General features: G+C 44.4%; 12 protein-coding genes across 12 annotated transcripts, besides 2 other annotated features; 8 read left to right on the forward strand and 4 right to left on the reverse strand.

Moving 5' to 3' along the window:
* Nucleotides 1–496: 496 nt before the first annotated feature.
* On the forward strand, nucleotides 497–2341 carry YALI1_B07162g (uncharacterized protein; the record flags this gene model as incomplete). The annotated part of the gene is made up of 1 exon (XM_500519.3): nucleotides 497–2341. The coding sequence occupies one exon, from the start codon at nucleotides 497–499 to the stop codon at nucleotides 2339–2341; it is 1845 nt and encodes a 614-aa protein (XP_500519.3).
* A 776-nt stretch (nucleotides 2342–3117) lies between these two features.
* Nucleotides 3118–3739: a sequence feature (Compare to YALI0B05192s, Misc non-coding, Centromere Cen0B YALI1B centromere; YALI1_B07188g).
* Nucleotides 3740–4598: 859 nt separating this feature from the next.
* On the forward strand, nucleotides 4599–5171 carry YALI1_B07203g (uncharacterized protein; the record flags this gene model as incomplete). The annotated part of the gene is made up of 1 exon (XM_068281996.1): nucleotides 4599–5171. The coding sequence occupies one exon, from the start codon at nucleotides 4599–4601 to the stop codon at nucleotides 5169–5171; it is 573 nt and encodes a 190-aa protein (XP_068138097.1).
* A 146-nt stretch (nucleotides 5172–5317) lies between these two features.
* YALI1_B07210g (uncharacterized protein) lies at nucleotides 5318–6052 on the forward strand (the record flags this gene model as incomplete). The annotated part of the gene is made up of 1 exon (XM_068281997.1): nucleotides 5318–6052. The coding sequence occupies one exon, from the start codon at nucleotides 5318–5320 to the stop codon at nucleotides 6050–6052; it is 735 nt and encodes a 244-aa protein (XP_068138098.1).
* Nucleotides 6053–6334: 282 nt separating this feature from the next.
* On the forward strand, nucleotides 6335–8758 carry YALI1_B07220g (uncharacterized protein; the record flags this gene model as incomplete). The annotated part of the gene is made up of 1 exon (XM_068281998.1): nucleotides 6335–8758. The coding sequence occupies one exon, from the start codon at nucleotides 6335–6337 to the stop codon at nucleotides 8756–8758; it is 2424 nt and encodes an 807-aa protein (XP_068138099.1).
* A 431-nt stretch (nucleotides 8759–9189) lies between these two features.
* Nucleotides 9190–11466, reverse strand: YALI1_B07271g (uncharacterized protein; the record flags this gene model as incomplete). Its single annotated transcript, XM_500522.1, has 1 exon — nucleotides 9190–11466. The coding sequence occupies one exon, from the start codon at nucleotides 11464–11466 to the stop codon at nucleotides 9190–9192; it is 2277 nt and encodes a 758-aa protein (XP_500522.1).
* A 469-nt stretch (nucleotides 11467–11935) lies between these two features.
* YALI1_B07284g (uncharacterized protein) lies at nucleotides 11936–12721 on the reverse strand (the record flags this gene model as incomplete). The annotated part of the gene is made up of 1 exon (XM_500523.2): nucleotides 11936–12721. The coding sequence occupies one exon, from the start codon at nucleotides 12719–12721 to the stop codon at nucleotides 11936–11938; it is 786 nt and encodes a 261-aa protein (XP_500523.2).
* Nucleotides 12722–13884: 1163 nt separating this feature from the next.
* YALI1_B07295g (uncharacterized protein) lies at nucleotides 13885–15321 on the forward strand (the record flags this gene model as incomplete). Its single annotated transcript, XM_500524.1, has 1 exon — nucleotides 13885–15321. The coding sequence occupies one exon, from the start codon at nucleotides 13885–13887 to the stop codon at nucleotides 15319–15321; it is 1437 nt and encodes a 478-aa protein (XP_500524.1).
* A 525-nt stretch (nucleotides 15322–15846) lies between these two features.
* Nucleotides 15847–16119: a sequence feature (Compare to YALI0B05324t, LTRyl1; YALI1_B07318t).
* A 1303-nt stretch (nucleotides 16120–17422) lies between these two features.
* YALI1_B07331g (uncharacterized protein) lies at nucleotides 17423–18049 on the forward strand (the record flags this gene model as incomplete). The annotated part of the gene is made up of 1 exon (XM_500525.3): nucleotides 17423–18049. The coding sequence occupies one exon, from the start codon at nucleotides 17423–17425 to the stop codon at nucleotides 18047–18049; it is 627 nt and encodes a 208-aa protein (XP_500525.1).
* A 1159-nt stretch (nucleotides 18050–19208) lies between these two features.
* YALI1_B07366g (uncharacterized protein) lies at nucleotides 19209–20987 on the reverse strand (the record flags this gene model as incomplete). The annotated part of the gene is made up of 2 exons (XM_500526.1): nucleotides 19209–20902; nucleotides 20963–20987. 2 exons carry the CDS (start codon nucleotides 20985–20987, stop codon nucleotides 19209–19211), a joined length of 1719 nt encoding a protein of 572 aa, XP_500526.1.
* A 767-nt stretch (nucleotides 20988–21754) lies between these two features.
* On the forward strand, nucleotides 21755–22987 carry YALI1_B07374g (uncharacterized protein; the record flags this gene model as incomplete). The annotated part of the gene is made up of 1 exon (XM_500527.2): nucleotides 21755–22987. One exon carries the CDS (start codon nucleotides 21755–21757, stop codon nucleotides 22985–22987), a length of 1233 nt encoding a protein of 410 aa, XP_500527.1.
* A 526-nt stretch (nucleotides 22988–23513) lies between these two features.
* Nucleotides 23514–24284, reverse strand: YALI1_B07399g (uncharacterized protein; the record flags this gene model as incomplete). Its single annotated transcript, XM_500528.3, has 1 exon — nucleotides 23514–24284. The coding sequence occupies one exon, from the start codon at nucleotides 24282–24284 to the stop codon at nucleotides 23514–23516; it is 771 nt and encodes a 256-aa protein (XP_500528.3).
* A 1339-nt stretch (nucleotides 24285–25623) lies between these two features.
* Nucleotides 25624–26241, forward strand: YALI1_B07413g (uncharacterized protein; the record flags this gene model as incomplete). The annotated part of the gene is made up of 1 exon (XM_500529.3): nucleotides 25624–26241. One exon carries the CDS (start codon nucleotides 25624–25626, stop codon nucleotides 26239–26241), a length of 618 nt encoding a protein of 205 aa, XP_500529.1.
* Nucleotides 26242–26255: the final 14 nt, after the last annotated feature.

Consider the following 26255-nt stretch of genomic DNA (forward strand, 5'->3'; position numbering starts at 1 on the left):
GGAAGGTGCATGGGAAGCACGCGTCGTATTCGGATAACACTCAGACACTCGCAGCACGGTCATTTAAGGGCGGGTCATTCGGGCACAATTGCTTGTGTAAATTTAAGCCTCATATTTCACACACATACAACGCTTCCAGTGGTAATTTCAAGAGCCGTACTTTTGTCCTGTTTCGGATAAAAGGTAAGGGTTAGCCAGTTGGGCGGCGTGTCATGTTAGTAATCACAAACCAAAGATGCGGATGTGACACTTGCATTGTGACTCACAAGTAGATTGATCCGTCATCGTGAAGAAACACTTTAGTTCACTTGTTTTATATTCGTCATGCATATTTGGACAGTACTGTACTATTCCTACAAGTTTATACAGTATGTACTTGTAGCTCTGGCTTGCCCGACACTCCTGAACTGCACAACGCATTGGAATAAGCTCGGTCAACTTCAATCATTCATTGCACGTCCACTTCACCAACCACTTCGAACCACAAGAAACAGCCATGAAGTTATCATGGAGTTTATTCTGTGGACTTGCTTCACTAGCCTTGTCACAATTTGATGAGGCACCACCGTCGCAGTCGGACTACTTCGTCCGCCACATTCCTGGACTAGACAGCGTGGACAATTACACGATGCATTCCGGAAACATTCTCACTGATGCAGCTCATAACGGAAACCTGTTTTTCTGGCTTGTTGAGGCTCAGTACAAGATCACAGAGCGCCCTAAAACTATCGTGTGGTTCAACGGAGGACCTGGTTGTTCATCAATGGATGGAGCCCTGTTGGAGGTGGGCCCTTTCCGCATCGTGGATGACAAGCTCAGAGTAGATCCGAACAAGGGCTCTTGGCACAAATATGCCAACGTGTTATTTGTTGACCAGCCCTATGGAACTGGTTATTCCTATTCGGACACGGATTCTTATCTGACTGGCCTCGGGCAGGTAGGGGATGAGATGGATTCATTCATGACACAGTTCCTCAAATTGTTCCCAGAAAGAGCCCATGATGATTTTTACCTAGCTGGAGAATCTTACGCTGGTCAGTACATCCCTTACATCGCAACCAAATTACAGCAAACGAGAACTGTCGATCTTAAAGGTCTACTTATTGGAAACGGATGGATGGACCCCGCGAATCAATATTACCAGTATGTGCCATACGCATTGGACTATGGAGTGATTGAAAAGACGGAAGAACATGTGAAGGATCTCAAAGAGCTTACAGACACTTGCGAGCGAGCCATTAACATCGCCAAGGACAAGAACAACGGGAGACTTCCCGTCCATATTCGAGCTTGTGAAGATATCATGAATGGCATTGTGGAACTGAGCAGAAATGAGCGGAGTGCACCAGAATCTGAAGGAATATGTGTTAACTACTACGACGTATCCAAGGAAGATAAATGGCCATCGTGTGGTATGAACTGGCCTGAGATTTTGCCATATGTCACTGATTGGCTACGACAAGACGCAACAGTGCAGGCTCTGAATGTCAACAACGATAAGCAGGAGTCGTGGCAGGAATGCAATGGAGCAGTTGGTTCCCGCATGCGACAGGGAAATGACGATGCTGCAGTTTACCTGCTACCTGACCTTTTGGAAAGCATGGAAATTCTATTTTTCAATGGTGATCGAGATCTCATCTGCAACCATTACGGAAATGAGAGAATGATTGAACAGCTGGAATGGAATGGAAAGAAGGGTTGGACCGAGGGCTTGGAGCTCGACGATTGGGTTGTCGATGGCGTTTCCAAAGGCAAGAAGCAAAGTGACAGAAATCTGACATATGTTAGGATATACAATGCTTCTCATATGGTTCCCTACGATGAACCCGAGGCTTGTCTGACAATGCTGAATGACTTCATTGGCGTCTCCAAGGCTCTGAGCGACCTATCTGGTAATAAACCTGGAAGGGGTAGTGAAAACCCCAGTGACTTGGACGATCAAAAATCTGGCGACCAAAAATCTGACGACGACAGTTCCAGTGACGATGATGACGACGCGGAACACGATAAGAAAATCGCAAGTGATGCCATGTGGAAGGCGTACTACCAGGCTGGATTTACAGCCCTGATCGTTGTCCTCATTATCCTGGGGCTCGCAGGATTCCTGTTTTGGAGAAAAAACCGAGGCCATATTTATCAGGAGGAGACATCGCTCCTCGGTTCATGTTTCGGAGGTATCTCCCGTTGGAGAAACAGTTCTGGTGGACCACTCTCCAACCAACAGGGTACTTTCGACTCCAGGCAACGACTGATGGAGCCCGGAGAATACTACGATCTTGGTGAAATTGCTGAGGAAGACGAGGATGCCGAAGAGCTTGTGATCCGAAGGCCTGAAGTGTAATAAACATAGGATGATAGAATAAAATAAAATACCGTCGTGAGCACAAATAAACCCTATCCTAGTCTCAGTATTCTATTGTAAACGTGTGTATCTGTGTTGGTGGCAGTTACATTGTGTAATTTGACTACAGCACCATGCGCTGACTTGCACCATGGAGAACTCCGTACCACTTTTTTTGAAATTATTCTAATGATTCATTACAGCTATATATATAATATATATATATATATATATATATTATATACCTCTGCCTGTAGTAAGCTGGGTTCGATAAATCATAAACGTTGCGATATGCATTTCGTTCGAGGCACTGCCATTGTTTGAGGTGATGAATTGTGTATCGTCGAAAAGAGAAAGTCACTAAACAAAAAATAAAATGTAGAAAAATGTGATTCATAGTAACAAATTGTGGAGAAGACGATAAAGGCGTGTGCATTTTTTTTTTTTACAAATAAAATAGATTAAACTCAATAGAATATGAGAAGACTGCCAGTTGTCTCACTATAGGGAAAAAGTTGCCCAATGATATGTTGCTGTGACAACTTGTGAGAAAACGATAAAAGCGTATAGTGATTGTAATACTTAATACTTCGACTAACTGCAACCACAGAATTATTATTGACAACATCTAATCTACAGAAGATCTATTCTCTTCTAAATTATATTAACAATAATAATCAATCAAAACAATTAAAAACGTGAATACAGCAACGGATCATTTCAATAATAAATTGAACAGATTCGATTGAACATTCTAGTCAGAATTATGCTTTGTGCAAATCCCAAAAAATCATAATACGACAACAAATGTAGTAACTATTAAAACAATCAGATAATTATTATTGTGGCACTATACAGATTTATTTTGCTAATTCTGGGGATACATTTCAGATTCCCCCTATTTGTGTAAGTATAAACAAATGGACATGTGCTGAAATATATATATTTATCGAGATACCTTTCATACATACCTTTCTCATTATATATAAAAAACTAATATCTAATACCTGTAATTATTAAAATTTCCGTTTACGGAAATTTTATATACAGACCCTTGATGGAGAGAACATTAAAAACAAAACACTTTTTTTGGAAGTTGTTTAATTCTAGACACGAGTGGAACGTGGACCTTCGAAAGAAACCGAGAACAACTAAAAAAATACTAAGTGAAAGTTGTATTATATAGTTGTATTGTATAGTTTGAGGACATAAAAGAACAATATCAATAATTCTCGGTTCAATATTTTTTTCTAATCCAATCATATTCTAACGACAACTTCAATTTTGAATATTACTTTTCAACCAAGACATCTCTTTTTTTGTGATATTATTATGAAGAGAGATTTATTTAAGATACACCATATGTGACGTATTTGTTCATTAGATTCGTTAGTAGTGTTTTTATTTTATCTTATATTTTTCCATATTTGGCATTTTTGAATCGTTTGAAAGAGTGTATTTAGATAAATATATATTGAGTGATGTATACTGCAATAGATACTTCCGGTACATAGCCTGGAAATTTTGTAGCTTGAAACGATATAGGAGTACTTGTCATCTGTCTTCAAAATTGGGTGATATTTACTGCAATAGATACTTCCGGTACATAGCCTGGAAAAAATGTAGCTTGAAACGATATAGGAGTACTTGTCATCTGTCTTCAAAATTGGGTGATATATACTGCAATAGATACTTCCGGTACGATGATGTTACGAAGGAGCAACAGACAGCAGGTTACTACTGGCAAGCTGGTTCTGATTACCTGCTACCCAAACTATACCCTTCCTCTCTCAAGGTCGTGCGTATATTTGTTGTCACTGACACTGTTTTATTTTTATAACCTTTTTTTATTTCATATGATTCATTACAGCTATATACTTCTGGTGGGGTTTTTAATTAAATAAAAATGCGTTTCTTTATTTTTGATACTTTTTATGTTTTTATGCTCATGATTCTTCACAGCTATCTATCCTGTGGTAAGCCGGGTTATTGGCGCTTAAAAAATCATACTCTTAGGATATTGCGATGTCATTTTGTTGGTCGTCGTTTTGGGCGTTTTTTGGGGGGGGGTTCTTCAGGTGTAATACAACAACAAGTAGAATCCACAAGTATTAAATCATCAATCAAACAATTCTGTTAATTTTTTGGGCTCCACTTTTTATGACAACTCTTGTTTTTAAGCCTGTAGGATCACTCAGTTTAGAGTTCGTTGGTCGTTGGGGGTTAAGGTTATGTTGTATGTTGGGAAGGAAAGGACATGTGTCTGGATTTTGTGATGATCTTGGTTCACGTAGTTGTGTTTAGTCATCGCTGTCCAAATCGTCAGAAACTCGTGTATCTACGGCATCGTATACAAGAGGGAGATATAAAATCGCAAATCTTCGTATATTGTCGTCCAGGTTTCCTGGGTAGGTGGATTGGATGTACATGTATGTGGTGGTACTTACAAGCACCTGTCCTTGTACAGTATATACCAGTTGATTCATCATCATATAGTGGTACAAGTACGTATTCATACTGCAAGCATAAGTATACATTTTATGTACATATATTTTTGGCCAGACATCAAGACACACCCAATAACAAATACCGCCCACCCGCGTTGGAAGCCACACAGTTACAAACAAAAATGGGACACATCTTCGATATACACGTATGGGGGATTACTGTAAACACTGACTCTCACACCCACAAAGAGGGAGGTATGAACCCTAACCTCCCAACCACCTTCAACTTATCACAGAGTCCTCCACGTCGCTCTACTTATTTACGGGGAGCGCTTAACCCACAACGACTAAGCTTCCGTGCGAACCGCACAAAGACGCCATAAACCTGGAATAAATCGTGCTGCTGGATACATCGACTATTTCGTAACACAACCTTGTCTCGCCTGGGAAACACCGACATTCTCAGCGCAGACTACACCAACACAGCCCCAGTCCTCAGCACCAACACAAATTTTCTTCCGGTACAACCATGCGCATTCCTCTACTGAATGCGTCTATCATCGTCATATACAGTGTCTTCCTGCTCCGATTGACCTGGCGCTTTCAAACGCTCCATTCGATAGCAGCCGCCATGATCACGAACATCTTGCTATACGGACTGGCAGACACGATAGCACAGACCATAGTCACTGTAAAATCTGTGCGACTACCCTTGGACGAAGAGGCAGACTTGGGAACAGTCTACACTGACGACCCAAATGATGATGAGCATGTCGAAATGTTCATGAGCTTTTACCAGAACGAGACAAATGAGCGCAGGGGTGAAGAAGACCCATCACAGGTCACAACCCCAGGATATTCTCCAGCATTCAACTTTTGGAGACTCACCATGTTCATGGTTTACGGGTTCCTTCTGTCTTTTATCCAGCAGCCATGGTACTACATCGTCAACAATATCTACGATGAGAAGAATGTGATAATATCATCCATAATGCGCGTTCTAACTGACCAGCTGTGCTTTTCACCTCTATCATTGTGTGCGTTCTTTGTATACACAACCGTTGTCATTGAAGGAGGAAATAAGAGCGATGTGGAGAAAAAGCTGAAGGCGAAGTATGTGACAACGCTAGGCATAAATTACATGGTATGGCCGCTGGCACAGTTCATCAACTTCGCCCTGGTCCCCCCACAGCTCATGCTTCCCTTTTCTTCGGCAATTGGTGTTTTCTGGACAGCCTTTTTGTGTTACAGAAACGCGGAGTGAAGACAAAAATGATAAACGAATAATGTATATAACGAATAACGACCCCGACCTCCCTAAAGGGAACCAACAGTACCTTAGCCATTTTTTTTTTAAAAAAAACTAGGAAATACATTTTAGCTACTTCCAATGGAATTGTATGTACGATGCAGTTTACACATCAGCAATGCATTCATAATGCAACAAGATGTAGAAATAAATTGAACCATAATGAAATACAGTGAGACCGCCAGTTGACACCACACACCACACGACACGCCAGATAAATGCTCCATTAAGGAGAACATGCCCCTTGACGATCTCGAAGCCCCGGAATTTACTGAGCCGGAGCCGGGCTTGTCACGTGAAGAAGACGAGGAAATGTTCCGTGCCAGAGCCCAACGGCTTGACCGATTTGTGCATGGTGTTATCCAATCGCGATCAACCCTACCCAAAGCCCCAGCTTCAGAGGGGAACCCACTTGGAAGACCATCACATACGATGCGGCATGTTGGTTCTTCTTCAATAACGGTACAAACAGAGAAGGATGCCACGAAGCCTACGACGAAACGTAAGAAACCACGGAAGGCACGCGATTCAAGCATCACAAAGAAAACGAAAACCTCTCGGCGTAAGAAAGTGCCTCTCGACCAAGTGCCGAACACCGTAATGCCAGCAATGAGGGCGGTCTCTCTCACCCAAAGAGTGGAGCTAGTGGGGCCCAAAGTCGCAAACTACAAGCGTAATTCCGACTACATGGATACAAACGTCCATCCACGTGCCATCAAAGAAATGATGAAGTCACGCGACGAGAAAAAAGCTACGAATCCAACAAACCTCGAACCCAACACCCCGCACTCATTAATGGGCCTCACCAGATCCATCCCGTCTGATCTTGGGCTTGAGGAGGTGTTTCAGCTTCATGATGTAAGCTACCAAGAACGCGATCTAGCATCTGATTCGGATTTAAGTGAGTCATGTTTTAAGGTCGAAGGAGATGCTCACGTTGGGCCCCATGCTCTAGTGTGTTTTTCCGACACGGGTGACGATGAAATATCCTTCTCCGGTTCTTCAGAGTTACGTGGCAAGTGGGAATTGGACGAAGATCAGATCGAATCTGTTAATACTGAGGACAAGAGTGTTCAAATCACCAACGTGAAGAGTCTTCCAGAGGTGATATATATGGGAGAGGACACCAGCGCAGAGAGGGTGTTTAAACCCTCGACTGGTGCTGTGGGGGTGTCATTGAACTCTCGCGTGCTGGCTTCTGATAGTCAGCAAGATTGTTCGTTCTCTCCACCGCCCACTTTTAACTACAACAATTACAAATCATTTTTTACCGTGGCTGAGAGCAGCGTCGCACACGTTTCCGACTCAGAATGTGATAGCACACAGTCACACGACTCGACACGGTATGGTCGACCGAGAAATGAATATGATCGAGAAATAATCATACGCATAGAAAGTTCGTCTCCAGAGTCGGCCTCCAAGGCAGACCGTAATGCAACTGACATATATGACCGAGTAAGCCACGAAGCTACACCAGTGCGTTCTACCAAAGTCCAAGGTAGATCAAAAAGGCCCCATGTCGATGATGAGGGAGCGCTAATTCCAAGGATGATCAACACTCAATCAGGGCCGACGCATATTTATCGAATGTGCTCTTCTGACTCCGAGGAGGTAGACTCTTGGACCCCAGGAAAGTCATCCGGATTACAGACTCGAAATATAAATCCACGCGAAAACGAAGCATCTCGCCATCCCCATGCTTCATCATCTAGTCCGATGGCTGGCCACAGTACACCCAAGGCACAAGAATCTCACTCACCGCCCCATGAAGATGCTTCTAGCTCCGAAGAGGTCTTAAGCTCCGGAGACTCTTCTATCATTTCGATGAGGGTTGGCACTGGGAAATCCATTCACGGACCTAGTCCAAACACACATTCCAGGTCATTTTCGACTACAAGAAAGACGGTTGAGGAGAATACAGCTTCGAATGCATCAGCGCAAAGGGCTGATTCACGACGTCGCTCTGAAATAGATCTGACGGGACTGTCATCTGTTATGGACAACTCAAATGTCTCAGAACACTTTGTTCCGGAGTCCCCAGAAGCTGCCTTGGATCAACTACATTTGATGCCTGATTTGTGCGAGATCAATCGGCACAACATTGCGACATCTCCTTGCGGTGTTGGGCTGCAAGCAGGATTGATAAAAAGGTCAGGTGATCTACCCGATGGAGAAGAGGAAGACAGTGTAATTATACTAGGCACACCTGGTAAAGTTATCGGAGACGATATCAGTGATTCGACTCTGAGTGAACCCTCTGGGTCAAGACAACAAAAACGATCGGCCCCGAAAAAAACCCTTGCGAGATCCTCGGAGAAGAGACGAGCCGAGGAGCGTACAGGTGACGACAATTCCAAAGCCCCTCCCTCCACTCAGGCAACTGCATCGATAGCGGGCCAGATGATAGAAAAGGGCGAAGTCGACAAAATGAAGATGTCAGAATTGACAGAGTTCATGATGTCTGCTCCAGAAGCACGTGATATGTGGTTGAAAATGCTCACATACCAACCTATATCCTTGTCTCAATTAATGGAGTTCAATAAGGAGCACGGTATCAAAATTTCGAAGGTATTGACTATTGCCTGGTGCGATCTACACGGAGTCACATGGACGAGCAGGGAAGAAGAAAAGGAGACAGCGAAAGAGTCTAATAGTGATTAATGAATGAGAACAAAACTGCGTCAGGTGGTCTTGTAGTATACTGTACTGCAGGTGGCAGAATATATATGATACAGGTTCGAAGTGTATGTAAAAATGTGTCACAAATCTGTGGGTATAGGATATTAGCTGTACCATTCACTGCTGAAGACAAGTACAGTATGTACATGTATGTACAGTACATACTGTAGCTGATGTACCTCGTACTGGTACATCCACATGTTCCTCTTGTGGAAAAGTGCATAAGATGCTTGCTAATATATAGCTAAATGAATTCTCTTGATCGAAAAATAAAAGTAAAACATGTATAGAATGTACGAGTACTTTCTACAATTACTTCTTATACAGTGTACTAGTGTCGGTATTGACGTAACACGTAACACTAAAACAATAAATTCATCAAAAAAACAACTAGTTAGCCCTCACCAAGGTGTTCATTTAAGCAGCCCTTTAGCAGACTTCAAACTAGCCTTGGTGATAGAAAGCCACTTAATGGCGTTCTCATAGTCACCATCCTCAAGAGCTTCCACGATACCAGGGAAGACTTCTCCAGCATAGCCGGTGTATCTTCCAGGAGCATAGACGATATGCTTGAACCACTCTCTACCTTGAAGACCATTCGAGGATAAAAAGAGTTTTTCGAGATGGAAGAGTTTCCTGTTCGCCACCCTAATTCGAGCCAGAAGAGCGAGCTTCTTATAGTATTTATACCAAGGCCAATCTTTAATGATATCTTTCTGGAGTTCAGAAGTGTACTCATCATACTTGTGGGCAGTTTCAACAAACTCCTTAGCAGTTTTTAAGACGTCATCGAATGATTCTGCCCATGGAGCAGTGCTGGTATCAAATCCAGAGTTGTCTTTTTCCAAGACCTTCTGTTCGTTCGACTCTGTTTCAAGGCCAGAAAGATGTCCGCTGGCACCGACGTATTTCCTCTGAATAGCTTTCAAGAACTTGCTCAGAGTCAGGGCATATTCCTTAACATTGAAGGCTACGACTTCTCGCTCAGAAAGAGAAACGGCGAAGAGAGTCACATATTTGGATATAGCCGCATGGTATTCCCAGGCATTTTCCACAAAATTGTCCATCCAGTGGAAAGAGTCATAGTTGGAGTGGTACTGGTAAACGGGGTCTCCCTTTCCACCTGAGAAGCCGACATCGATAGAAGGTACACCCAAGTGGTCCAAGAACACGGTGTAATCAGATCCTGAGCCCAAGTTTCCAATATAAGCACGCGAATCCTTCTTCCAAACATCGTACAGGCTTGTATTATTGTCTGATGGGTGAGGTATCTCCTTAGCAACAGCACGTTGCAGAGCAGAGAGCACAGGGGAGCCGGCAGAGTGAAATTTAGAGCCTGAAACGGCCACATCGAGATTGACATAAGCAAGAACATTATCTGAAATGTACTTGCTATGATCTTCGCCCCATTCGGTGCTACCAACAAGTCCGTATTCTTCGGCATCCCAAGAAGCTAGCGTTAGAGTACGCGTGGGAGTCCATCCGGCCTTAGAGAGCACACCGAGAACACGCGCCAATTCCAGAAGGACAGCTGAACCCGAATTAGGGTCAGCGGCCCCACCTGCAATCCACGCGTCCCTATGATTGCCGACAACGATGGCTTCGTTTTGGTACGTCGAACCAGTTAAGGATGCGATAACGTTGTAAATCGGTGTTATTTTGTAGTCTTGCGAGTTGTAAAGATTGAGAGATGTTTTTGAGGGGCCGATTGAGTAGTCGACGCCCTCCAGACCACCCTCAAACCCGTCAAAAGTCTCGCCTCGTCCGTTTAGTTCTTTCAGAATTGGCAAGATGTCTCTGTACGACACAGGAAGAGATGGAATTGAGGGAATGTATTTAGAGGGGTCTTGTCGCTCAACTGCTCCCTTTGAGGGATAGCCAGGTGTAGTGGGGTCACCTGGGCCGAGGGACAAAAACTGAACACTTCCCCGCTGGACCGATGAGGGGTTTCGAGCTGGACCCTTAGGGTAAGTCTTGTACCCATTTTCAGGAGTGATCCCAGAATCATCACCTGGGTCAGAGTAAATGACCACACCCTTTGCACCCAAATCCTGTGCGAATTTCACCTTGAGCCCCCGGAAAATACCTCCGTATCGGGTAATGACAATCTTGCCTTTGAAGAAGTCAGGATCGCCTGTTTTCTCAAGGATAAGATCATAGTCTCCCTTTTCACCGTAATTGGCGTAAACGAACTGGGCAGTCACATTTCCATTCGCCGAGTAACCATGGAAAGTGGGAACTCTGTCTCGCAGCCCAGTCGTGGGATCCTCTTTGAGAACATCCTCCTCAAGAGACGCTTCATAGATAACTTTTCCGTTGTCATCAACTAAATTAAGAGCATGGTCGAGCGGGTAGTTAAGGTAGACTTCATACTCCTCAATTCCTGCATCCCATCCAAATGATTGCAACTGGTCACGGGTCCATTCAGCGAGTTCCTTGTTAGTTCCCGCAAGATGGGGTTCAGCAGTGTACTTCAGAGAATTTTCTCTGATGTTTTCAGCCTTAGTGTTCAGAAGAATCGATCTTTTGACGTCAAATTCGGTTTGTGTGCCTTGGAAAAACCGACGCAAGTCTCGTCTGACGGATGTTCGAGGGGCGAACGTAAGGGTGAAGAGACCGAAAAACACAAAGCCGAAGGTCGAAAGCGCTACAAAACGTGCGAACGTCGAATGGCGGGTTCGGGGTGTCATGTTGTTGTTCGTGGAGAAGGAAGAGTGTCGACTGTCTCAGTGAGTGGTTATATAATATCGCAAGCGACATTATGCAAGATACCAAACTCTATGCGATGTCGGAACCCGATGTGGGGATTGGCATGCACAAATATATGTGATTGTGTACAATAAAGCAGAAATTATGACGTTCAAGTTGGTAAATGACAATGGAACTCTTACATCTTTTTTCCAACGATATCCGGCGTTTTTGTAGTATGCGCCACTTTGCCACAGCGAAAAAATGACGTCACATTAGCTACGGAAGTTCTGATGGCGTAATCAAGCCATGAAATATCAGAATGCCAGGGTATACAGTAGTCGCGGAGCGTAAGGGCTATACAGAATACTCTTCCAGCGGATAAATCAAACAATCTAATTAGTTATATACTTGACAGGCCCTTGGTAATAATTGGGTGTTTGAGTAACATGACGTAATGTCACTGTGCCTCTAGTTATCCCGGTTAATTTCATTGAGAATTCGCAAAATGTACAAGAACAAATTGAGAATATCAAGGTAAATGTTGATTGCTGCAGGAATCACCTGGTCAGGATGGAACTTTCGAATGATCATCTGGGTGTCCACTAGAATGTAGCCGGAGAAAACTAGAGCTCCAATAGACGAGTAGATGAGCTCCACAGCCGAGGAGAATGGCACAAACATGCCAACAAGGCCCACGCCAATAAGACCCCATAGACAAGCAGAAAGAATACCAGCCATGGATGTCAGATCATACTTCGTCTGGAAAGCGAACAAAGTAAGGCCGAAGAACAGCACCAGGGTAATTGCCACTGCCTGAAGGACCACTTTTGAGTCCATGAGAGAACACACAGTACCAATTGCCAGTCCCTGACAAAGCGTAAACACGCCCAACAAGGTCATGTTCAGAGGGTAGCTGTTCTGCTTCCAAATGCAGGCAATAAGGCAGCCTAGTGAACCAAAAATTGTGACATAATACACCCACATGTGTTCGAGGATCCACATGGTGATGGGAGGGTTGAAAACAATGATAGCTCCAAAAATAGCAGTAGTAGCAATCTGAGCAGTAACAATAGTGTATACTTGCTTGATGAAGTTATTTCGAACATCAATGTCACATTGAACAACTGGCGTATCGTACTTGAAGTCAGCGGGCAAGTTATCCTCTGCATCCCGCACAGCTGCAGAAGAGGCAGTGTTCAGGTTGGACTGATCATTGGGGTTGAGAAGGGGCTCGTAGGCGGGTGGAGCTGACATGACTTTTATTTTGATTGTTGAGTGTTGTGTGGCGATAGGATGGGCGATGGCTGCCTTAGATATAGCATATATGCGTGTCAGGCGCAGAACGTTCAGGAAATACACGTGACCCAGGAGGCGGTGGCAACTGAGACAACTGCTCAAGGTACTTCGATCGACACCTCAGTTCAAGTCCCGCCGATGAAATATTTCACTGACATACAGTATATTCCAATTTCGATATTTAGATGTGACCCGAATGTCTGTATCGTACCCGTGATTTCAGGATATCACAACGACAATGTAAATTCTGGCCATTCGTGGACGCACCACCATGTGTACCGGCGCTTGTAATTATACGCACATGCCTACAATACCTACACGTCATTATCTCATAGTCAATTCATGTGGTGATATGTGCCAGTAAATATAATACAGCTACTGTACTCTATATACTGTACATACAATACTCGTACGTACATTTTTCTTATAATAACATACGAAGTACATGATGTACAGTATGTACATACATACTTGTTCTGTAATTGTACATTAAAGTGCAGCACTCACTCTGACAGTATGTACTAAATTAATATACGTACTGTACTGTACTTGTATTATTTATCCGTATATAGAAAATTTGTAATAATACCACTAGTACTTCGTACGACACACCTAACAAGCCTCGAATTTTCTGCTACTTGTATATATAAGATGTGGGTGAAATTGAGGTTGGAACTCTGAGATTCTGGATCACACAACATCGACACAAATTGTCGTGACAGCCCAACACTCAACATGCTTGGCTCTTACCCGGTTATATCCGAAATGGGTGGGGACTACACCAGAGTGCACATTGAAAATACTCAAACGCGAAGACAATAAACGAAGAGCTTTCTACAAAACTCGTAGTACTATAGCTCACTCAAGCAGCAGATGCCCCTGTTTCGACACACCCGAGATACTCTTACCTCACACCAATCGTTGCTCTTCGAATTACATTACACTTCCAAGCGCCTGAGCTTATATTAGCTACTTGTACCTGGTACTGATCACGATAAATACTGTAACGTCCACAGACACAATTGTACACTCTTCGGCAAACGAGACAGCACAACATCGCACACCTGCTTACCATCCCAGACACTCAGGCTACAGTAACACAGTACACATCGTCCTAAACAATGCTTCGACTGAGAACTCCGTTTAACCGGGCTATCCAACTAAGCGCCCATAGCCGAGCCCTATCGTGTTCCGCGCCCACCAATCAGGCCAAAGTCATGATCCACAAGACCGAGGACGGATCTCATCTCTTCCAGCCTGTGGCTTCTAAGCCATCAATTAGTCCTACGCGACGTACTCATACTTGGCTGGAAGCGTACAGAGCGCGAGAGGCGTCACGTGATCCCAAGACAGGCAAGTCTACAACTTTGTCTTTTGATTTCAACAAATCTCAAAGCGATCAGAAGGTGTCTGACAGGACTGTAGATGACTCTTTTTCTTACGTGATTTTGCCTTTCAAGGATGACCCCTGGTTCCTCGATGCCTACATCAATTCTTTTGGCAGACTGAGATTCGGCCAGATATTCCAGGATTTGGATGCACTGGCAGGAGTCATTGCCCATAACCATTGTATGCCTGCCGAGCCCATGATCGTGACAGCGTCTGTTGACCGGGTGACGATTCTCAAACGACTTGACCAAGTGGATGATAAGAACATCACTCTCAGTGGTCATGTGACTTGGACTGGCCGATCTTCAATGGAGATTACTATCAAGGCAGCCCAGACTTCCACACCTGCTTCTGAGCTTCACGATCTGAAGGAGAACCAGATCAAGGACAAGGATGTGTTCCTTACAGCGGGATTTACGTTCGTGGCTCGAGATCCACTGACCCAGAAATCGTTCGCCATCAACCGGTTGGTTCCTCGAAACGCGAAGGAGCGGGCTGATTTCGAAAGAGCCTCCAAGTTCAACGCACATAAGAAGGAGCTTGCTAAGACTCATGATCTTGCTATCGCACCCCCTACTGAAGAAGAGGCCAAATTAATTCACGATATGTGGATCGAAACTCGAGATAAGCCGACGCTCCCCGCACATACCAAGCGAATGGCTGACACAGTCATTCACTCCACCCAGGTAATGCAGCCCCAGTACCGAAACCGTCACTCGTACATGATTTTCGGTGGCTATCTTCTCCGAACTACGTTCGAGCTTGCTTATGCGTGCGCCGCCGCTTTCACCCACTCTTCACCTCGATTCGTTTCTCTTGACTCAACTACATTCCGAGCTCCTGTACCTGTCGGATCCGTCTGCTATCTTACTGCCACCGTTGTCGACACAATTAAGATCACTAAGGATAACGATACTGAGGTATTCACCAACAACAGTAAGCCTGGTACTCTTGTTCAGGTGCGAGTTGACTCGACTGTGAAGGACTTGGACCATGACACTACAACCAATACTGGTCAATTCACATACTCCTATTTCGTGGAGGATACGTTTTTCGATGTCGTCCCTGAGAGCTATTCTGAGATGATGCAGTATGTCGAGGGCCGAAGAACTTCACAGAGCACCAAGAAGTACCACGAATTGATGAAAAGCGAAAGAGCTTTTGAGTGAGCGCCGAGGAAAAAAAAACACGCAAAGTCGTGTTGGTCGTTTCTACCAACGGGGTAGCTATACCCTAATTGATAATAAAGCATTTTGTTGTGACCCATACAGTGCCCACATGAGGTAATATTACTGTACATGTAGTGTGAAATATAAGACAAGTGCCGCTATACACTTGCACCTGTTCAGTCTGTACATACAGTTCTCAAATGTGTATTGTACAATGTAGGGGTATCGGTAACACTTGAGCCTCACAAAAAAATGCCCATCGAAGTCACTTTTAGAGGAAGGCGACTTACAAGACTGATGTACATGTACATACTGTGTGCAATAGGAAATTAGTCATCCATTTTCACATGGATGGATTCAGAGAGATTTGCTTATATAATTTTTTGATATATATCGACTAAAACGAATCTCATCCGTTGGGGTTGTGCGTGCCTACTAATTTTTTAATGGTGAAGTTCTACCTACGACTCAGGTAGAACCTCCAAAACTCTGGTTGCAAGCTTTCTTCAATTAAATACTACAAGGTATTGAAGATCATAAGTATTATTGATGTGATATAGTTAATTAACAACTTACAACCCACTTCTAGGGACACGACGTTCCGATAGTAGCACACACCAGAAGGGTGTGTGCTTGCTCATTCACCAGAAAAGAGATTCTAGATCAGTGGATAAAACTATCTACAGGATGGACATCTCGTCTACGACCCAGCTGATTCCTCTCATTACTATGTGGTGACTTCTCATCATTATGTGAGGAATTAGCCAGGTATTAACCCACCGGGTATTACCTTCAACATCTTTTGCGTATTTCAATTATATTCCTGATGTATTTTCTCGTTGGACTAATTATGTCTGTCCATTATGTCTTTCGATACAATGCTGTCCCTCATCGTTTGTTTTTGGTCCTACTTTTTTTGTTGTTCCTTTTTTTTTTTCTTCATTTTTTCCCCTTCAGTCTCAGTTCTTTTCTTCAGTCCAACTTCTTTTTGTACAGTATCTTGTGTTTTGTCGATTTTTTTTTCTCTTTTTTTTCTTTCTGTTTTCGTTTCTCAAATCCCAAAATTTCGAAACCTGGGTCTATTTTGACAAATAATTAAGCTTTGCCAAACTCGAGTTTCAGAAAAAAAATCAAAAATGTCCGATTTGGGGGTAAAATATTATTTTTGCGATTTCGATGGAGGATGAAAACATATTAAAAATGACGGGAAGATTAACCGGTGATATAATTGGAATGGCCACGCCCTGAAATTTTGCACAGAACAGTTTGTAATGCTATATGATAGCTATTTACAAAAACCTGCTTAGTCAGCAAACCTGAATAACGCCCAAATCCGGACATTTTTCCGTGCCACCCTTAGGAGGAAAGGCGGATTTTGCACATTTTGTCAAAACCTTTAAGGGATAACGAAGAGTGACCATTACAGCGATTCACGATAAAAATGGACGACGAGGAAGTTTTATATCTGTTTTTCTGAAGGGAAATAATCATTTTGACATGTCGTTGTACTTGTGGTATGTACAGTGTATGTACATGCACATCTTGTAGACATCACGACGGTGCTGTAATATCCATTAGTGTTGAGTGGACAGGGGGATGCGAGTGCAATAATTCGGTTGCCTCAAGAATTCTAGTGAAGCACAATCACACAGGTTTTCCTCGTGGAAAAGTATGTATCCAACTTCACCACTGGGTGATTGTCCGCACATATGATTTCTGAAGGGTGGATCCTCAGCCACATATGCACGCCACAGTCCAGTAGTGCAGCGAAGTTAATGCACAGCCACATGGTCTAGACTCTAGATGAGAGCAAAGCAGAATTACAGACGTACGGTGGGGTATCTGCTACAGTGGTTTACAACAGAAGAAGTGAAATAAGGAATAATTTTTTTGTCTCTTGACGTGTGTGTATACAGAGACAGTCATATCTGTATTAGTATATTCTTAAAACGTCCAGCCACAGAGAAGCCAGCCACAAGGTAGCTAATACATATGTAATAAAGTTTCTTATTTAAGCTCTGTATGCATAAGCCACAGCAATATAACCCCACGACCGCCTGCGTAGGACCTGTTCTTCCACAATTCTTTCAACATCCCAACAATGGCCCTCCCCCCCAAGTACGCTGCGTCACACATCCTGGAGCTTGGCTCTGGAGACGAAACAGTGAATGTTGACCTCTTCGTCGACTTCAACTGTCCCTTCTCCAAGATCATCTGGGACAAGATTGAGAACCCTGGCACAAACGCCTTGTTCGAACGAGTTGGTGAGGTCAAGGGTCGAAAGCTGCGATTTGTCTTCAGAAACGTTCCCCAGCCCTGGCATCCTCAATCCACTCTGCTACACGAGGCGTCTCTCGCTGTGGGCCAGCTCGCACCTTCTAAATTCTGGGAGTTCGCTAAGATCCTGTTCGATCACCAGCCCGAATTTTTCGACACAGAGTGCGCTGATGAAACTCGTGGTGAGACATATAAAAGACTTTCCAAGCTGGCAGCCGAAGTTGGAGTCGAGGAGTCGAAGTTCCTCGAGCTGTTGACCGTCGGAAAGTCAAAGGATGGCAAGCCATCCAACACCGGCAATGCAGTCACTAATGATCTTAAGCCCTTCGTCAGATTCCACCGACAAAATGGTGTCCACATGACACCTACTGTTGCTATCAATGGAATTGTGGATCCTGCTTTTGAGTCTTCTACACCCGTGGATGTTTGGATCGAGAAGCTTTCTAAGTGAGAAGTTCAGCAGAATCAGATTACTGATTCTTCAAAGTTACAGTCACCAAATATAAAAGGAATGCTGTGATCAATGGTTGTTTTTGTAAATCCCAACATAATGGACTTGTAAAGAAATTAAATTGATATCATATTTTAGGCTATAATTCCTCTCTCAAGTTTCAGACTACTGCTGACAGAAATGATTCGACACTTCTGTAGGTACAGTATGTACATACTGTACCTACTTGTGCACGAGTATATCTTGTGATTTTCAAGTTTATTAATATGGACTCATCTGTGAGTATCTGAGGTACCATTCAGATTGGGTGCTTCATTTCCAACATATTCGCTCCAGGTGGTGGCTTGTTGTATGACGTCTTGATACCTGTGCTGTGGTAGCCAATTTCGGCGATGGTAAAGGTAATAGTGATGAGATTCAGCAAAGTGCAGGCCAGTGGTTTCTTGAAGCACAAGAGAGCTTTTGATGCGAGCAATGACCATTTTATTAGTAGTACCAAGGACAGCAAAAACACACCTGCGACGCCATTTTCCTGTGCCACACCTCTCTAACCTTTGGGTCTCCAAGACTCTTAGAAAACTGGTCTCGGGCGGCCGACAAAGATATCCTTGGGAATCAGAAAAGGGGCGGACAAACCCAGAAGACTCAGCACATCATTAACTCACCCTAACCGCATACGGGAATACTTGGCGGCAGAAGCTCTTCAACTTCGTTTTGTCTTCTTTCTGTTACTGCTGATTTTGCAGATAGTGATGGATCCAGATCTCTATTATACTAACAAGTACTATGATAGGAGCTAACGGAATCATTGTTACTTTCTACTCATGTTCATATCGCCACTCCTTAGAGTTCCAGTAACTGGTCGTCTTATGCACGATAACAGACCTTAGTAACCTTATCAGATCTACTTGTACAGGACCGCCCAAGCTCTCAACAAAAGTCCGCAAATGTGTACCGTATCTGCATGATGCAAATAACTCATTACCTGTAAAATATGGTAGCAGCTTAAGACAGACTGCAAATACTCATTTTTTTACCTTTTGTGTTGATCGTCAAGAGTATGTGGACTCCAGTGTTGAGCTTGAGAGCACACAGTAGTAAAAATCAAAAGTTATTATATTACTAAATCTATACAGTAAGCCCAATTTATTGGCCAGGGTTAAAACTCACCGCTGGCAATTTCGGCAGACTGGCCCTTGGTGATCTCATCAAGCTTACCACAGGCAGCAGCCACGAGACCCAAGATAGGTCTAGAAGGATCCAGCACTCGGGAAAGGTACTCGGGGTGGTACTGAGTAGCCACGTAGTAAGGGTGGTTATCAAGCTCAAGCACCTGCATTCGTTGGCCAGCGGTGTCTCTGCCAACAAACTTGAGACCGGCAGCCTCAAAGGTCTCCACCAGCTCAGGGTTAACCTCGTATCGGTGTCGGTGTCGCTCCTCGACACTGTCGGCAGAGCCGTACAGCTTTCGAATCTTAGACTTCTCAGAGCCGGGCTGGAATACAGTAGTTCGAGCGCCAAGTCGCATAGTACCTCCGAGCTTTTCTCGGTCTCCCTCAGGCATGAAAACCACAGCCTTGGTCTCGGTCTCAGGGTCCAGCTCTTCCGAGTTGGCCCCATCAAGCTCACAGACATTTCGTGCAAACTCGATGACGGCAATCTGAAGACCCAGACAGATACCAAGGTAAGGCTTCTTGTTTTCTCGGGCCCAGTTTGCGGCCTTGATCATACCCTCAGTTCCTCGAGTGCCAAAACCACCAGGAACAAGGATACCATCTGCCCGGCACAACTTAGTCCAAGCCTGGTGGTACTTTGCCTTCTCATCTGACTCAGACTCCAAGTCGGACGACTCAATCCACAGAATCTCGAGTCTTCGGTGGCACTTCATGGCGGAGTGCTCCAGGGCCTTAATGACAGATAGGTAAGAATCCTGAAGATGTGTGTACTTTCCAACCATTGCAATGGAAACAGTCTCGAACGACCGGTCATGCTGAGTAGTTAGCTGTCGCCATTTTCCGAGCAGACCATTACCACGATCTCGGAATCTTCCTGAGATCGAGATTTGGTCGAGAGCCAATTTTCGGGTGAGCAAGTCGATAATTCCTTGCTTCTGCAGAAGAAGAGGAACATGGTAGGTAGAGTTGACGTCGTACACATCAAGCACCTGCTTGGGACCAAGGTTGCAGAACATGGCAATCTTGTTGATTGTACTAGCCTCAAGCTCAGCCTGACATCGGCATGCAATAATGTCGGGGGTCAGACCCAGCGATCGCAAGTCCTTGATGGCGGCCTGGGTAGGCTTGGTTTTCTGCTCACCGTGAATGAAGGGCACGAGAGACACGTGGATGAGTGCGAAATTGTCAGGACCGACACGGAACTGGAACTGCCGAAGAGCCTCAACAAAAGGAGCGGACTCAATGTCACCAACAGTACCTCCGAGTTCGATGATGCAGACGTCAGGCTCCTCGTCAGTGTCATCGACGGGAATCTTGGCCACACGCTCAATCCAGTCTTGAATGGCGTTGGTGAGATGAGGAACAATCTGCACAGTCTTTCCAAGATACTCACCTCGTCTCTCTCGCTCAATCACGTGCTGGTAGATCTTACCGGTGGTAATGTTGTGGTCCCGAGTAAGGGTGACGTTGATGTACCGCTCGTAGTTACCGAGATCCAAATCAGCTTCACCACCATCGTTGAGAACAAAAACCTCACCGTGCTCCAGAGGAGACATCGTTCCGGCGTCAATGTTCATGTAGGGATCAATTTTGATGGATGTGACCTTGAGACCCTTGGTCTTGAGCAAAAGGCCAGTGGAAGAGGCCAAGACACCCTTACCAATGCCGGAAATGACACCTAGGTTAGTAATCACATTCCAAAACTTATGCCGTTCTCCTTGTCGTTGTTTTTACTCACCTCCAGAGACAACCACGTATTTCATTTTGCTGTGTTGGTTGGATGGAGGGAGGGAAGGAAGAAGTTCGCCAAATTTTTTCCATCTGTGCATCTGCAGATAAACTCTATTTGATGACGCAGAATAGGTGGGTCTGTTCCACACTCTATGCAATTGTACGGGGATGCTAACCAAAAGAATGAAATGTTCATGTAAACGAGTTTTAATATTAGAATATCAGAATACACTGCTATCTATTGGAGGCAACCACGGTATATTCTTCTTTACTTTTTTTTTATCATCGATAGGCTCCTTTCCATACCGGTAACCTTAATATAATTATACTGCTGCATTTTGGATTAGTCAGCCACCAGTTACATATCTTGGTTACCTAACCAGCAGGTGGAGAATGCTTACAAAACAGCAATATGTAACTGCAGTACAGTACTATATCTAATATGTTGTTTACTGAGAGACTGGGAAGTCTTAATCAGTAGGAAAACAAGGACTATGACCTCTGTGTACATCTGGACAACAGGACGACATTTTGAACGTACATACTACAATATCGAAGATGGACTTTTGGGAAAGAATTGGATTATGACAAATCAATATTTGTATCTACTACAATGACTTAAGAGTTATTTCTCGCCCCTACATTGTTCATTGTTGTACGTCACTACAGTAAACAAGTACTACGTTACACAAATACTACATCCTGGTTACTATATAACCAACCCTAATCCACGACGCACAGCATGCGTGCGCAAACAATAACTGACAACGTCTAAAACCCATCCTCATCACATCACAACATGTCTGAAAACCAACCTCTGTTGGGTGCACCTACCCGAGGCCCTCTCAAGACTCACGTCATTGGTCCCAGCGCATCTTCAAATGCATCTAGCTCTGCGACAGCTCGCAAAAGACCACCTGTGGACCAGAGCACTCCGCCTCAGCTTAACCACAGAATTGGACCTCAAAGAACATCGAGAACGACACAAAAGCTCAAATTGCTACCCGAAGAGCCCGACCGTGACGACGACGACGAAAGTGGTCGTGAGGTGTACTCCCAAGTCACACGAATCAAAGATCCCCCCGCACGTAAGGACGCCGAGCGGCTAGGCAAGGCACACCGAGATCTACTTCCGAGAGTCACTGCATACTGCACAGCGTCTTCGTATAGAATGCGTGACATAACAAAGTACCTTCAATCACGGAAACACAGACGGGCACATCCTAAGCTGTTTGATGAGTGCCTTTACACGCCCTACTCGTATCGGGACCAAGAGATTTCTGCGCAGGAGGATTTCATTCGAATCGATGACGAGGGAGGCGATATTGATGTCGTTATCACTCGAACTGATGTTTTTCTGTTTGAATATGGTGTGGTGGTTCTGTGGGGTTTCACAGAAGCTGAGGAAAAGCGGTTCCTCAAGGAGCTGGCTCGTTTCGAAACAGAGAAACTTGCTGACGAGGATGTCCAGGTCGAGGAGTTCAATTACTACATCACACAGTCGTATCAGCCTCGAATTTACAACGATTTCATTACTCTCAGGGACGGACGAAATTACATGATGAAACTCTCGATATCACACGCAATTGCGCAGTCAGCCAAGATCTCGCTGTTTGAAGAACTAGTCGAAAACACCATTGAAGACACCCAGGATTTCCCCCAGGAGATTGCTGTGACAGGTAAGATTGATATGGACCGAAGCGATATTATCAAATCTATAGGTGAGCTATTCATTCTGAGAATCAACATCAACTTACATGGCTCCATTCTTGATTCACCCGAACTGATGTGGGCTGAGCCGCACTTGGAGCCGATCTACCAAGCCACCCGCGGATACTTGGAGATCAACCAACGGGTCAGCCTACTTAACAATCGTCTCGAAGTAATTTCAGACTTGCTCTCTATGTTGAAGGAGCAACTGGGCCATTCGCACGGCGAGTACCTCGAGTTTATTGTTATCGTGCTGATTGCAGTCGAGGTTGTGGTGGCTATCCTCAACGTAATCGTTGATTTGACGGCAGAAAATTTGTAACCTAGCGCTTCTTAGCTAGTTCTGCTGTGGTAAGACATTTGATGGATACCAACCGTGCCACGTATGAGCCATTGGATCACTATCTCTTAGTCTCGGACCAATCAGTGGGGAAATCAAATTGAAAATAATTATAGAGTAAGCACTAATCAGTACAGTATGTACAGTGTACTACTTGTGGTACCTGTAGTAATGAACCGGGTACCGTACTGTACTTGTAATAGCAACGATCATGTACATGAATCGAACTAGTGCCTCAACATGGCATCTAGACACCTTTGTAGAGCCAACCAGCAACGAGGATACGCTACTTTATAGGGATGCATGAATCTATTGAGATATCCTTAGTATTCTACTTGTTACGGGTACACACGCACTGTACGCTGTACCTTTAACAAAAAAAGAAGCCATCAACTACCCTCGCATCCATGGTAGCTGCGCTGGCCAAACAAGCGATAACGCTCATGGCCCGTGTAATGATATATGCCTTGGTCGTATCCGTTCTTTTCCTGTAATTTGGACCGTCAACTTAATACACAGCCTTGACGACGTACTCGCTTCCATGTAGCACCTGTCTATCCTTAATCACAGCCGTGAGTTTCAAAATCCAGTCCCATCTCTTGAACTGCACGCCTAGTTCTGATCCTACTTTGGCCAGATCACTGACGCTCAGAGATGTTTCAGGGTCGTGGTGAGCCACCAGACGAATGCCTTCGCGAGTTGATAGCTTGATCAAGCCGGGGGGAAGTACACAACAATCAGCAGCGTTGATATGGTCGATCACAGGTTTGAATTCGGGCTCTATGCTTTTGAGTAAGGCTTCGAGCAAATCCTGAGAAAACTCACACACGCCAAAATGCTCCACAACCTGCAGTTTTGCAGCAGCCTTGGCGGCGGCCTTGTACAGCGCAATCACAGTATCTGCCGACGTGTCCATCTCTTCCACCTCGTCTGAGAAGGCAAGGCCTTCTATCGAGATGATAAGTGTAGTAAACTTGAAAGCACCCTTAGCCTTGAAAGGCTGCATGGCCTCAGTAACAAAATCAAAACACTGTTCCACAGTAATGGTGCTGGGCAGAAACAGCTTGCCTGTGATTTCCGAGCCGACAGCGAAATCACACACTGATTTATTCTTGATCACCGACGAGACCGAAAGGTCGTGTCCCTTAACAGAGTCAGCTAGGACACTGGGCAGAGGAATCGTAGGCTGCACAGGGTTTTGTTGGATGTTTCCGGTCCAGATGATAGCGCTCATGATGATGATGAGGTGAGTGGTGCAAGTTTGATCGTTAGTAAGCATATTGAAAATGGTAACCTTAATGCTATTTAATAAAAGAACGACGTGTCTGATTAATAAGAACGGAGGTCTGTTACGTCAGTTTTATACATATAAGTGCCGTTACAATGTAGGACGAGTACTGTGTGTACTCGTTCAAGTACAAGTAGAAGTACAGTAGACAGAATTGGGCGCAATTTTTTTATTTTTTTTATTCAGAACTTACAAAAAGAATAGCCTATGTATATGGTTACAGGGACAACATAAGCGCACACAGATATGGTATAAGTATGGACATCACTAAATGTGTGCTCGTCCTTCCTTTGTCAGAAAAGAGTTACTTGTACAAGTACAGTAAAAGCCTGGCGTCTTTTTCAATTCTATGAATGTGTAAGCCCACCATACTTGTGCACAGGTAACTTGTCGTGTTGTCGGAGTACTTGTAGTACAGAGTGGCGATAGGTTCATTTACTCGTTCAAGTATAGTATGTACAAGATACAAGTACCGGCACTCGTACGGTACATGTACCTTTCTCATTTCACTCCACAGCCCACGACTTTGAGTCCACTCTAAGATTCGCTTCGTTCCCCCGCCCCCTCCCAGTGGCCAGACGCGGTCTCTGAGTAAGCTTTATCTCCGAGCTGATTGAAGTATGCACATGACGAAGTACAAGTACAAGTACACTGTATATACTGTAGTATACATGGTACCAGTGGCTAGAGAGAGATTCATGGTTTTCACCTGTAATAGTAAATCCATCGAATTTATATTCATCCAAGTCGTATGTATGTACAAGTAGTTCGCGTACGAGCATGTACATACCGAATCGTACATCCCTGCGCATGCATTTCGTGAGACTCCTTGCATCATTGAGGTACTGTATGTAATGTAGTCTACAGAAGTATGTACAAGTACGAGTACGAGTGCTTGGAAGAGGTAAATTCAAACTAGCAGAAATGAGTGTGATATCCCTTTCGCCCCACGTAATAGCCACGGGTTTGCCAGGGATAATCAAGTCAAGTACGTAGACAAACATGTGCTAAATATAGACAATTCTCTGTTGACTTGAATTCCAGGGGCAGTCGTTAAGGTTGAGGTGTCAGAGGGGCCAGCACAAGCGAACAGTCTATAACCGAATGCCTCACTGCACATTCACTTGTACTTACCGAGGTCCTCTGGTTAATTTTCCTTCCATGACAGCTATGGGCTATGAAAATGTATGTACATGTACAGTACATTTCTGGCTTTAGTACAGTACTGTACTTTTGTGCCCTTAAGCTGCTTCCCCCTGCATTCACACCTAGCTAGCTTCAGTGGTAGCGCATTCGTCAGACCCTCGTCCATGTGGTTTTCTCATCAACCATGACACAAACGAAGTACGAGCCAGTTGGCGAAGAAAACGAGGTTCAAGAAGATGTTGCGCGCAAACCGCGTTCTAACAGAAATACCATTCACTGGGTGGTGCATTTCGTTCAGCTGGCTATTCTCATCGCAGTTCTGGGCGTGTTTTATTCCAACCCCTGGACCTTACGCGAGCAGACTAGCAAGGACGAATCTGATGGTGTTCGAATGGACATTTCCGTGACCTTCACTGATGATGTGTATCACGGAAATTCCTCGTCGCCTTATGTGGGTTTGCCCTCGGACGAACAAGATAAGAGATGGGAACAGCTTTATCACCAGCACGTCACAATCAACGATAAGCAGACCCAGCTAAGTGTTTATCACCAAATGTGGTGTCTCGACTTCCTGAGAAAGATGTGCACGCCATACTTTTATTTTCCTGAAGCTGGAATTGAGGAACTCGGCCGTCTAGGGAAACAGCGACAGCACTGCATCGACCAGCTTCGACAGTACGTCATGTGTAATGCTGATATTACAGAGATGCCTATGGAGGAGGTGGATGGAATCAAAATCGGTAGTTCTCGGGTTGAACATAAGAAGTGCGCAGATTACTCAGCCCTGTTGGAGAAATACTGATGGCAGTGAGGGGA

The sequence above is a fragment of the Yarrowia lipolytica genome, chromosome 1B (assembly GCF_001761485.1).
Source record: "Yarrowia lipolytica chromosome 1B, complete sequence".
Taxonomy (NCBI): domain Eukaryota; kingdom Fungi; phylum Ascomycota; class Dipodascomycetes; order Dipodascales; genus Yarrowia; species Yarrowia lipolytica.